General features: G+C 33.6%; 1 protein-coding gene across 1 annotated transcript; it reads right to left on the bottom strand.

Annotated features, from left to right (window-relative positions):
* Positions 1-3,814: 3,814 nt before the first annotated feature.
* On the bottom strand, positions 3,815-12,453 carry LOC132557965 (uncharacterized). Its single transcript, XM_060222494.1, has 5 exons — positions 12,375-12,453; positions 9,800-11,111; positions 8,813-8,974; positions 6,082-7,659; positions 3,815-5,809 (listed from the first exon to the last, which is right to left on the bottom strand). Exons 2-5 carry the CDS (start codon positions 11,105-11,107, stop codon positions 5,297-5,299), a joined length of 3,561 nt encoding a protein of 1,186 aa, XP_060078477.1. The 5' UTR covers positions 11,108-11,111; positions 12,375-12,453; the 3' UTR covers positions 3,815-5,296.
* Positions 12,454-14,141: the final 1,688 nt, after the last annotated feature.

Here is a 14,141-nt window from a genome sequence, read left to right as displayed (position 1 = left end):
TTTTTTCTACTTTATGAACGTATGTATTACAATACATGTAGTTTTTTTCCGAAAGTGATTTTATGTGTCTGAACATAATATCTCATCAAGTTTTTCTACATGATAGACAGTTACATAAATATCCATTTTTTTCTTGTCTTTTTCTGATTATGAACTCAGAAACTACTATATACCAAAATATTTTCACCCCTGAATCATACACCAATTCCCCTCATGTTCATTTTGCCCTTTTAGGATAATATTTTTATCCTCCATTTTCACAGACCGCAAGTGTTCATACACATAGGCACTGATATATCCTGTTTTTACGATAGTAGCAAATAATGTTCATTAGCATCTGCCCATATATAATCATATATAAATGAACTTTGACATTTGATGCACCACCATACATGAACACATAGCAACAGTCACGTTTCAACAAACTTCATACCTCGGTAACAGAATAGAACACATCTTTAAAAAATCACCTTCGAAACAGGACTTGGCAAACCAAACACAATTTCATCTGACATAATAATAATGTAATTTTATTTACATAAAAAGGTACAATATTCTAGTGCTTAAGGAATTATGTATTGTCAGTTTAGTTAGCAACTGATGTCCAACTTTCCTCTCGGCTTAAAATATCCCATTGTATTAATCATGTTATTCAAAATCAAAGAATTCCTCTTTGCACCCACAGAATATGCCCAATCCATATGTGCAATATGAAGTACATAATTTGCTCAAGACATCCAAGATCTATTAACCGCTGACATGCTGAGGGACAGGATATTTTGAAGATCCTGTTAATATAATCTGATTAACTCAATGATGATTCTGACCTTGTTTATACTATCATAGTAGAAACCTGTTGATTCTGAGCTGGTTAATACAATCTGAAATCCCTGATGAATCTAATCTGGTTTATATGATCTGAATACAGCCATGGTGATTCTTATCTGGTTAATACAATCTAAAAGTCCTGATGATTCTGATCTGAAAGCCTTGTTGATTCTGATCTTGTTTATACAATCTATATACAGCCCTGTTGATTCTGATCTGGTTAATATCATTTGAATACGAGTCCAGTTCAATCTATCAAGTTACCATGATCTGAATGCCTTGCTGAATCTGGTCACCTTAATACAATAATACTAATTGTTTCAAGATTGGCCAATATCTTAATAACATTACTCCAGTATCAAAAGTACAAAATACACCCACAAGACTGACCAACTATCAAAACACAATTCACTACATGGAGAAAATATGGCAACTAGAAAACTCTTAGAAGGTAATTTTTTTTAAACGTCTCTCTTTTCAGCTATATGCATGGTTCTGCAGTCTAATATAAATCAATCAAAAATATCCTACAGAATAATGGACTTAACCTCTTAAGGGTATGAAAGATTATTCCAGAATGTCCCCCAGTAATATTGGTCTCATCCTCCAAAATTAATGTTATTCATGAAAAGGGCACCCATACCAAAATGCATTTATAGTCTGCTTGAATAGATGACAGCCAGGTAAACACCATCTAGACCTGCTACATATCAGATATATTTACACCTCTGACTCGGTATAACATAATCAGTAAAATGCATCATTAAGAATTCAGCATTTGGTATTTGCAAACTGCTTCCTTCCTGTAAAAGCTTGCTGAAATCTGATGTCAACAGCACAAGTCTCCATGATTATGTCATTCTGATTTATGTCAAATAATTCATAACCATAATAAGAATTACTTAAAAACAGTTAACTTTGAATTTTATCGAGCTAAAGATTAAACTCATGATAATGATAAAACTTTCATAAAAACACAACACTATGTACTTGATGTACAGCCATAATGTAGATTATGTCCATTTCATTTTGCAAAAATCAACTTTTAATCATGATCTATGAACAGCATTACATGACAATTTTTAATGCACAGAATCACATGATATTACTGGAGGTTGTGATCAATGCCACAACATGTATATCTATGGGGCAATTATGTTATTGCCCCTTGTCAGAAATGGGGAAAACAATAACACAGTAATAATTTGAATCACCAGGACATGAAAATGGGCTTGTCTTTAAAATATAATACTCCACAAAGGACAATTATATCCAGAATCTAATTTATCATATATGACCACTTTGTTTTTGGACCGGAAAAAAATTCCATTAAATAATTAAAAACATTTCCTTTAAAATAGTTTCTTTAAACAAAAATATGCTACAGGGCTGAAAAAGTACATTGTTTTTGTATATTTTGTGTATTTTGCAGATAGTCATGTGTTTTGATATAATCACAGCTGCTTCATTTTGTGTTAGAGGGACTAAATGGTTAGATATTCAAATTATAACTGATAAAAGCATATAACATTTAAATATCTGTTTGAAATTGTGTTCTTTCTGTTTATAATGATATTTTAAAGTTTGTATAACCATTTTCTTAACAACATAAAATATCTAAATAAAATAGGAGCAACCCAATACTAATTCATAACATTATTGGTTGGAGAGTGTAAAGAATGTCTTTGAGCATGCAATTTTAGATTCAGAATAATTGAAATTAATGAATTTTGCCCTATCATGCATATAGCGTGAAACAAGAGGTCATTTTACAAAGTAAGAATTGAAACATGGCTGGTAATTTAAGTTTTGGTTAATTTCATAATTACACATAGTAAGTAATCATATCAAAATGGTGAGTTAGAAGGCTCACAAGCTCACACAATGAACTTGGCCATCTCCGATTGAAAAAGCGAGTGATGAATAGCATTAGCTTGAAGTTAATAATCTTTAACAATTTCTCTCAGAGTGTGTTATGATTTTATGAAGAGTCTTCAAGTATTACAATGCTTGCATGGAAAAAAACCATTAAGTCCCTTTAAATTTTCTGAAATTCACGTAAGAAAATCTGTAGTATTGATATTGGCATCACTTGGACGTGACAAATTACCAAGATGTTCTTCCTGGTGTTTTTGCTTTCGCAAAAAAATAAATAAAAAAAGAAAAATTTATGACTAAATCGATCAATGATAAGGTATCTGATATAAAGTTGGTTGGAAGAAAACTATTTTCTACAATTTCTTTAGAAAGACTTGCAACTATTTTATGGTCCAGTTCTACTATTATCGAATCAGTAATCCATTCCTTCTCAAACAAATAATGCATTCATTATTAATCAAATAGTTCATTCATTATAATACAAACGAGACATATAAACAGGCTCTGTAAATAGGTACATACACCAACTATCATACAATAAAATTTTGGATAACGATACACTATATTGTTTATAGAGATACTTTCCAAATTTGAATCGTCAATTTGTTATGTATCAACATAGGAGCATCTAATTATAAGGCTAACTGTATTTCAAGTGCAATAATTATTGCTCGTCATTGTTACCAAATGAAATCATCACATAATTTGATATAAGAATTGTCTATCCTTTCATTACTTCAAAAAAGAATTGTTTACGACAAGGACAAAGATATGCTGATATAACATTTTTAATACAATGTATTTAGTAGAAACCTAGAAAATAATGGAGGATTACAATAACAGAACAAACTGTTGAACTACATGCATCACATCCAATAAATTTACATCATCTAGATACTTTTTGTAACATGTACAAATTACACAAAGAAAAAGAAAGTCTGGTATCCCAGACCATTTTAAGAATATCATACTTTTGAATAGGAAACTCATAAACAAGGACATTGTTTAAGTTTTGAAAATAATGTTGTTAAATAAACTGTAACATATAACACCATTGTACATTGTTTTCTCAAATTTTAACAATCTGTAGAAAGAATGTTACCGTAATTTTACTTTTCATATCTTCTAATTTGAAAAAACAATTTAATATGCTAATCACTAAATCCATAAAAAATGTATTTTGATAAATTTAATTGATGTGTTATTGTTCATGGATAATTCCAGAAATTAAGTTGTCTTTCTAATCTTCACTTGTTATTTATTAACCACAACAAGGAATTAATGTCCTGAATTGGTTAAAAAAAACCTTGAATCTTAGGGTGAAACACGTCCACTGTAAAATGCTTAGAAAAGACACTAGAATATATTTTGCTGAAAATATGTGTCAGTATCCTTTCCAATCAATGTTTTGTTTAAATTGTTTTGTGTAGTTATGTTGCACTTTGCTATTTCCTCTAATGCTAAGCCATCCATTTAATCAAAGAAATCATACCCATCAGCATCAAATGAAACTCAGTTATCCCTGTTAGTTGTATGAAAATGCAGGATTTTACCTAAATACCTGTACCACTTTCTAAAGATTTAATCATCCTTAAGCATTGGAATTAACTACATTGTACATTTCAATGTATCTATACAAATCATTCTGTTGTTTAAGCCAGACATCTTTCACTTGTGAATGACATTACGAAAGACTGACATCTTTAACTTGTGACATTATGAAAGTGTTATCTTTCAGCAATCTTTTAACTATAATTCACTACCATTGTTGAATCTCTGGAGATAACAGGAAGGATCTACACAACATATATGTGCAACTTACTGTGTATTTTCATGTTCCATTATTGATAGTTGAAAAAACACCTTAATAAGCTGATGTTCATGTGGTTTTCTTAATGACAAATTTCATACATTATCCTATATTTCTGAACTCTATTGAAAAGGATAGTAAATCCATAAATTTTACCAGATTTCAGCACTCCCAGTATGTAGTAGAAAATTCACATTACTATCCCAGCAACTAACTACTGTAAATCAGATTAACATAAAGTTCTTAAAGCATTGTAACAAAACCTAGAAACTCACAAACTGAACATTTATCATCTTCTATTATCTTTGTAGTTATATTTTTCCGTAATTCTTGTTAAGAAAATCAAGGTAATTATTGTTTTAATTCTTTGATGATTCGTTTCTTTTATAAACATTTAAAACTTGACCAAATGGAATATTAAATTTTTTTCAAGTTTCATCTCACACAAGACTGGTTTTACAAGTGTCTACAGAATAACATTAGAATTTAAAACTTAATAAGGAGTAGGGTTGAGTCCTTAAAAATCAATATCTACCTACAGCCTTAAAATGATGGTGCATAACATGATTATCAGTGGAAAAATGTGGTTCACAGTTAAAAAAAGAAAAAGTTATATATTCAGAATAAAAAACATAAAAATAGGATAACTTGTACAATTGTATCTAAAACAACAGCTAATCAAACTTTCATACAAACTAAAAACCTCCCATGCATCCCCCAACATTTTTTTCACACAAAATGACTGCTTGAATATTTAAATATATAGTGAAACACAAGGATTTAGGGTTTGGATACCAAAAATCCTTCCTTTCTGACTTCTGTGGTACGACGACTTCCACGCCAAGCATAATCAAAATTCTCTTTGATGTATTCCTCAGCTTTGATAAGACTGTCTTTCGCACGACCAGCAATTACACCCCTTCGAACAAAGATCGCACCCTTGGCTTTGATGATGCGCTGCACCTGTTGTCGCACATATGAATTAGTAAAACAGTCCCATACTTGGACAGCTGGGACACCTTGTCCGACAACATAAGTCACAACATATTTATTGTTGCTGCTAGGCGGGACCACTGCTGCCTCATACAGGGCTTGAGTATTGCCCTCTCCTTTGTACAATGACTCATTTGAATGACCACCGCACCAGCTACGTGATTTTGACCAGTTAGCTCCATCTGCTTTGGAGGAGATTATTGGAGCCCATTGGCTCCACTTCACGTTGCTAAGCGGTCCAGTACTGAATTTTGATCCACTGATGTTTTCTCTGTGCTCAGTGTTACTGCTTTTAGTCTTCTGCAAATTAAGTAATTTTGTTATACACAATTAATTACTTCAAGAACAAATTAAAACATGTACAGATACTGAATAAATTTGAAATGACATTTTTGTTTGACATAAATTTTAATGATAGGCTATATCTTAACTTTAATTCCAATATATAATCATAATTCAAAACTCCCTTTCAACAATTTTAAATAAATGTCTGATTGTGATAATAGAAGTAACATATTAAAATACTCGATTCCAAGATGCTGATATATCAATACTATTTCAAAAAATCTCACCTGTGGAGATTTAGGCTTAACAGGCTTCTTTTGCACTGGGCCACTCTTCACTTTTTTGGTGTCAGTCTTCGGGGTTTTCTTTACTGGAATTGTTTTCCCCTTCTTTGTCTCTGTTTTAGCAGATTTTTTAGAAGTTTTTGTTTTCTCCTTCTGTTGAACACTTGGTGGTCTGCCTGGTTTCCCTTTAGTTACATTCTTTTTAGTTGTCTTTAAAGGTTTAGTAGATTTCATTACCTTTTTAACAGTTTTTTTCTTGTCCTTCAATGACCCTTTTACAGCTTTCTTTTTTTCTTGAACTTTTTTGACAGATTTCAGTTTTGCAATCTTCGCTCTACCTTCTTTCTTTTTCAAGCTCAGTTTTGCTGGCGTTGGCTTACGTTTAGTACTGTCCTTAGTTGAATTCAGCTTTTTCTTTGCACCAGCTTTGCTCTTAGACTTTGCAGACAACTTTGCCTTTGTAACAACTTTAGGCTTGATTTTAGACTTGTTGTCTTTTTTCTTTACCACAGTTTTTAACTTTTTACTTATCTTCACTTTGGCGATAGTGCCTCCTTTCCCTAAACGCTTTAATTTAGCTGCCACTATCCTTTGAACAACTGAGCTTGGGGATTTTAAAGATGTTTCTTCCTTTTTCTTCATTGCTGAAGAAGTTTCTACTTTCTTCTTTGCTTTTCCAGCTGTTTTGGATGTTTTTACCTTAGATGGTTTCCCAGAAGATTTATTCTTTTCCAAGTTTTTCACTGGCCTTCCCCGTTTTCTTGGAGTTTCCGAAGAACTAGCTTTTTCAATTTTCGTTTTTGGCCTTCCAACTTTTTTAGGAGTTTCTGATGATTTCTTTGTCTTTTCTGCTTTCTTAACAGACTTTTTGGGAGTTTGTGATGTTTTAGGGGGTCGTCCAGGAGATTTCAAGGCAACCTTCTTAAGCGATTTTCCAACCTTTTTCTTAGCTTCGTCTTTCTTTGGGGGTCTTCCTCTGGCTTTTACAGCTTCAACAACTTTACGAGGTCTACCAACTGGTCTCTTTGTCTTGTCATTACTTGTAGTTTTCTTCAATTTTCCATCTCCTTTTTTCTTCTCGATACCTTTGATCTTCAATGCTCCTTTCTTTTCCGCAGCCTTTTCCTTGAGTATTTTTGTCTTGGGTTTGGGTGTCACAGATTTGGTAGCCGACATTTTAGTTTTGGATACCTTTTTCATATTTTCAACCGATGCATTCTTTTTTGATGTGTCGGGGCCTTTCTCTTTGATCTTTGTCAATTTCTTGGGACTGACACTGTCAGATAACTTGGGTTTATCTGAAGTTACTTTTGTTTGGGACTTAAATGATACCTTTGGTTTCTTCTGGTCAGAAGTGTTGCCTTCATTTTCGGAGGACCTCTTAGGAGCAGACAATGTTTTGGGATCTGTTGTCATTTCTAGAATCCGAGCTTTCAGTTTGTTCTCTCTCTCTCGTTGTTTGAGGGATTTGTTGTCAGCAATGTTTTTCAGAGAACTGAACAGACGTTCCAATTCTAAGTCAAGTGTCCCTCCATTGCTGCCAGACTTCTTTGCAGCAGTTCGTACCTCATGTTCATAGCCCTGTAATAAAGAACCATGTAAATTATTTACATGTAAATTTGTTAACCTTAATACTTTGTGATTAGAATTTAGAATCAATTTGAAGCATTCTCTTAACTAACACATGTAACAGATCAAAATTGAAATGAGTTTTATATTCATTACTGGCAAATCTAGACCTGATTTGAACAATATTTCTGATATAGGAAATAAAAGCGATGTTGGTAAATATATCTCCCAGTTTGAAAGAGAAATCCAATCACAATACTTATTCAAATATATCTAAACATATAGGATATGAAACAAGAGAGTCATAGCCCTTATGGCCCTCAACAGTCATCTGACAATTGACAGATGGACAGACAGACCACAAAACTTGCTGATGGTGGTCTAATTATAACATATCTGATGAATTCAAATCTTGAATGTTTTGAAAGTATCTGAAACTCATGAATGGTAGGCTTTGTTCATGAAAAACAACTGCAAAATCATATTACAAAGTGGCTACCATGTCGAAGTTTTGACAAGGCTGAAAAATAACAACATAGCACCTGCTTCCTTTCCTTCACAAATGAAACTCAAAACATTACAGGAGTAGTAGTTTAGACTATCTATTTGAGATGAGTTATGTTGGAATTTTTACTGAAAAATGAGATTTGGTAAGGACAATCTCAGGATCACTTCATGCATATTTTGATATCATTGACAGTAAATAGTAATGTTTCAGTCCAAATCTGGGTGAAATATATCAAGAAATTACGAAGGAGAAGTGTTTTAAAGTAAAATACTGTCAAAATCCCTTGAGGTAAAATCAACTTTCTGAACACTTAAGAGAATAATTAATTGCCCACTCCTGTTGATGTTTCAGACAAAATTTGGTTGAAATCCATTATGCACTTCAGTTGACAGCCTGGTGACAACAGATGAAACATATTAGCAACAAGGTCACCAGGAGCTCTTCTAGGATTATTATAAACACCATGTGAGGAAAGTATAACAAGACAATTCCATTAATAATTAAATATATTTAAGTTATATTTACCATTTTTTTTACAAATATTTAACTAATGTTTCAAACAAACAAAGTACTTAGATCCCAATAAGGAATGAAAATGCCATTTTCACATTCAGACATTATGTCCATTAGAAAGTTAACAATTAAACTTGGGTATACCTTGAGATGGCGAAGTCCTCCTTCCCTTAGACATATAGACATTAGGGTGTCATATGTGAAGTCAGTGTTCTCAATGCGCAAGTGAGCTCCGCTTGTCATCTGTGCTATCTGTTTGTAGAAGTTTGATGTGTAGCCAACTTGTAGAGCATAGATCCTCACTCCCTGTGTAAACAACAACAGATGTTAATCTGCAAAGGTCTCGTAAAATCAAAACAATTATTAACCATCCCACAAAACTGAACTGACTTAAAATTTTTCAAGCTTATAATTTTAAATAGGGTGTCATGCTGGTGAAGTTCTCCTGTAAATGATAATATCTAGGGTAATGGTAACTTTACTCATCAAATGCTAATGTTTTAATCTATCTTTTGACCATGATTAATGTTTATCAGGAATATATAAGTATTCAGAGAAAAGATGTTTGTTTAACACGGAATTTACTTCAAAATTACTTCTTCAATATGTATAAATCAAATTTAAAGTTTATTACAATGAAATGAACAACATCTGTTTGTTTCAAAGATTCTGATATAGTTCAAGATAATTTATAGTCAATTACATAAATCAAAAACCCACAAAAACATTTTTAATTTGATCTAGTTCAACCGAATAAATAGTTATATTACTTCTTAAGTGATTATTTTACTAAAATAGATTACACTTCTGAGTTAGTTTGCTGGGTTTATCACCCCATGAACAGCTAACTGGCTTATTTTGATAAGGATTTCCTTGTAATAGCAGTTGGCTACTCAACACACTGGAGGTCCAGTGCATCTTTATATTATCCAAAGCATTTCGGGAAACTTTAAAGTGTCTTGTTTAAAAAACAAATAGAACAATATGTGATCCCTGCTTCCGAATAAACACAAACCACTCAAGAGTAGGATCATCAAATTGTGATGTTCCAGGTTTCATATCTAAAGAATGAGCTTTTGCAGTCCCTTCAATATTTCTGAGATTCATACAGAAGAAAAAACATTGCCATACCATTTCATTGAGCAGTTTTGTCTCCTGCCTCCAGTCAATATCATTGACAAAGTCGTTGAATTTGTATCCTGGTTCATGTGGATCAGAATCTCCAATCATGACAAGGCTGCGCTGACTGCCCACAGTCCAGGACAAGGACTCTCGGACCTTACGTAGCACTAGTTCATAACATTCATCAGCATCACCGCCATGTGTTATGGGAAGGTTTTCAAAGAATGTATCAACCTCATCTACACTGGCACCGAAGTCTATCCACTTTATGAGATATCGGTCATTTGCCAAGTCATAATAATCACCATGTGCAACAAAGGCCAGACGAATTCCAGGCATGTCCTCTTGGACACGATTCATGAGTTCTCGCATCCTGTAGCTAGCCTCCTCCATGTAGTTATACATGGACCCTGTCGTATCAAATGAAAACACAATTTCTCTTGGTCCTCCGGTCATTTTACGGGGAGACTTGGATGGGGACTTGGATGGAGTACCCATACAAGTTAGAGTTGGAACAGCATCATCTTCATCAAAGTTTTCACAAGATGTCTCATCATATACCTCAGCCTGAAGCACAGGGGGAGCATCGCTCTCATTGTCACTAGTATTACCACCTAAACTATATTTTGTTGGTGAATTTTCTTGCTCTAATATGTTCAGAACAGCACTAACATCATAAACTGATTTGCGCACTGGAGAAGTATCAGTGTCTGTCATGTCCCAGGTGAATGGGGCATCTGACGTCTTACTTTTCTGTTTCTGTTCATAAACAGCAAGGGATTCAAGTGAAGGCAACATCTGATCATCAATGTCTTTGTTCATGATTCGACCAACATAGGAACCAGATGATAACTTAAGCACACTCTTCTCTATGTTCGAAGCTTTATTACCAGGACAATCATCTGAAGATTTTGTTGTAATTAATGTTGTGGTTTCTTTTCTTAGTTCAGGTACATCACTCTTTGATGACTTAGATGGTATACCACTTTCTGACAAATTATCTTTTTGGGGACTAGAACTTGGAGAAATATTGAACACAAAATCAGACTCTGTTGTACCACCTGGTTTTGTTGGCACTAGAGTAGGAAATCTTGGTAACGGAGGCATGGACTTATTTTCTTTTTTTCCTCCAGCTATCTTTTTGGGGATATCTGGACTTTCATTTATATTTGGCAGAGCAGCTTTCTTTATCTTCGATGTTTTCTGTGTCGAGGTCGGGATAGCCCGATCCAAGGTTACGCTGGTGGACTGCTTCTTTAGTTTAGCTGGGAGCTTATCCCCAGGAGTGGTAGAAGCTTTCCGCTTCACCCCAGGCATTGTTCTGCAAAAGTATAAGAAAAGTAGATTAAAATATAAGATAGATGGGAGAATCGAAATTGAAAAAGTTTTATGTAAAGCTCATGATCATTATACACTTAAAAGTGAAAAATGAGACCTAAAAATACTGGCATTTACCTATCCAACCAATCCTTTATTTTTCATGCATATCCTGAAAGTTCTTTTCAAAGCTAATGATTATTATTTACTTAAAGTAACAACATTTTTTCTGACAATCATGTCCAAGCACATTTTGGGAAAGGACACAAACATTGTGAGAATTTACTTTTCAGTACTGTAAGTTATAATGAGATTTTGTAACCACAACAGTCACTTATACAGACTGGTAGAAAAACATTTTACTTTTCCATTATATATCATTAACATGCGTTGCATTGTTGTAAATTATTCAAGATTGCCTGAATGCAAGAGTTGCTATGCTTTACTTTTTATATAGAATTTTGACTAGATGCTATGTAAAAAATCAATTGCTGAGAGAAAGTCAGAACCCCTTCAGACTGAGTTTAGATACAATAGTTAGGTACCAATAAGTAGAGATATTATTTAAAAAAATTCCAGTTGTATGAATTTCCCATTATGAAGCAACCAATGCCACTAATCAAGTCTAAAGTTTTTACCAACATTATTGTCATTAAGGTCCATACTGAAATATTGTATCATGTAAGATGACTGCAATATTGTACCTAATACAACTTTCATGTTGATAAACCCTTCACGTTTTGTATCAAAATGTGTACCAAACAGGTATTATAGAATGGTGTTTTTCAATTTTCGTTCATTATTTTTTTCTCGTTAGACAGAACTGTAACAATTTACATGTGGAATAATAACACTGAAATACTGTACTTCAGCCTAATTTCATAAGAAACATTTTTTCCCTCCAATTGAATCCTGAATGTCTGTCGGTTTAAAAATTTCTTGGCGTTTTCACACTACTGGACTTGTAATTCAAACAAACCACGATATTAACACGTGACATCTACATGGCCAAATAAGCTAATTTGATGAAATATCAGCTTCTTCCCGAACAAGGTGGTATGTGTTATATACCGAGAAAATCTGTAATCAGTGCCTTGGACAGCTGGCGAAAGTCGGTCATTTATCAAACTAGGTTTTCGACCAGTCGTTGTACACGGCTCGTGCAGCAAGCATTACCTTAAAAATACGCCACAATACCGGAAACTTGCAATTAAATCTAACAGTAAATGAAGTAATGGCGAGTAAAGTATTTTTCTAAATCATATACCTGTTTGCTTATCTTCCTAAGGAGTTGTATATGTGATATTTTGTCGACCTTTCTGCAACCGGGCAAAACAACATGGGTCCCAAACTTATGTGTAGCGTGCGTTGCCGAAAGCGGTGGAGAAACGAGAAATTTGATTGGCTAATTTCAATAACAAGTTCCTGCTTGACCTCACCGGACGCGTTCAAGGCTTAGGGCTCCATGGTTCACTGAGCGCGAAACACATGTATGGGAAGGTGTATAGCTCTCTAGATTGATTTTCTTTTTTCTAAGCAAATATGAATGTTCTATATATCTTATTAGGACCCCCAAGTAAAGGGCCCAAACGCTAAGGTGAACCTAGAAACAGATCTAAATTTATATTCTATTTTTTCTTAAGCTAACGGCAGTAAGCACGCACCCTCTCCTGCATATCCAGCTTATATATTTATTTATTTATTTATTTATTGTTTATTCAGTCAAAGGCATAATAAAATTACACATTACAAATATTACATAAGCAATTCCATAACAATTAAAATCAGTAATAAATTATTGTGGATTTCTTAAAATTATTAATTATAAAATATAGGATATCACAGAAGAATTTCACATACCTTAAAATATCACAGTTTAAACTAGTATCGCAGAAATTAAATTACACTGTGCTTGCAAATCTTCTAAGTAAAATAGTTGGAAATTTAGAAATATCAATAAAAAAGAGAGAAATTTGATAAAACCAGATGAAAATGCCTTTGGCCTTGGATTACCCATAAAGCCTATAAAATAGGTTTATTTCCAATGGGGTCCATTATATATATAATCATTTACCCAAATTCTTTTTTTTCTCTCTTTTTTGTTTTCCTCGTGTTTTGAATAACTTATTTGGTGGTGTCACTAATTTTTACAAAAGTTTAGTTGAACTGATCGACTCACCATCCGTGAAGATCATGATAAAAAATGCCTTAGTTCGGCCGGGTCGAGCTACATAGCGACCCTTCGATTTGAAATCTCCACGAGTCAATATAAGGCGACTTACGACTATTAAACAGGCAGAACTTCTAAGAGAACACAAGTTGGTTACAAAGATTCACATTTTAAAAAGCCTGATTCATAACTTTACTGAATCATTTTTTTCCTGAAAGTTAAATTTTGCAAAGATTTTAACGAGAGACACGCCTACACGTCCCCGTGTTGTAATTTTATCCTTACCATCAATGTTTCCTCCTTCTTCTTCATCTTTTACACACTTCTGTATAACCAGGCGATTGTTGGTGCCACAATGGTAACATATGTCTTCCAGCTAGCCGTCCGAGGTTCGATTCTCTGAACGGGTATGGGTTTTCTCCGCTTTCCTTTTAAGGTACCCCTTGCGCTCTTACATCAATAGTAATTAATATTAGTAGGTTTCTTAATGTAAATAATTCGCACACATTCAATTATACAACGTGAAGACGGACCGACAAAGAAGAACACAAAAGACTTGAAAGAGAGAGTATACGAAAAAAGTGGATTACAAAACTGGAAAGGGATTTGAGGTGGGGAGTTACGAAAAGACGTGAAGAAGGTGGAATGGTTGGTATGTGTGGTATTTCAAACATGTGCCTTGCGCATGACATCAATGTAGATTATAAGAGATTGTTATTGCCATGTCTTCCCAAGTAGGGGATTAATTTTTGTTAGACTTCGTGAATAGTTACCCCTTGGTCCATAGTTGTGCCCTTTTAATTTTGGGACTGATCAGAAAAACAAAATGGCTGACGGGATAATAAATGCTTTTACAAGAACCAA

Source organism: Ylistrum balloti, unplaced genomic scaffold, assembly GCF_031769215.1.
Source record: "Ylistrum balloti isolate Yb309-2 unplaced genomic scaffold, AGI_CSIRO_Ybal_v1 Utg370742, whole genome shotgun sequence".
NCBI lineage: Eukaryota > Metazoa > Mollusca > Bivalvia > Pectinida > Pectinidae > Ylistrum > Ylistrum balloti.
The sequence above is the reverse complement of the archived record's forward strand: the minus strand, read 5'-3'. Positions and strand labels throughout refer to the sequence as shown.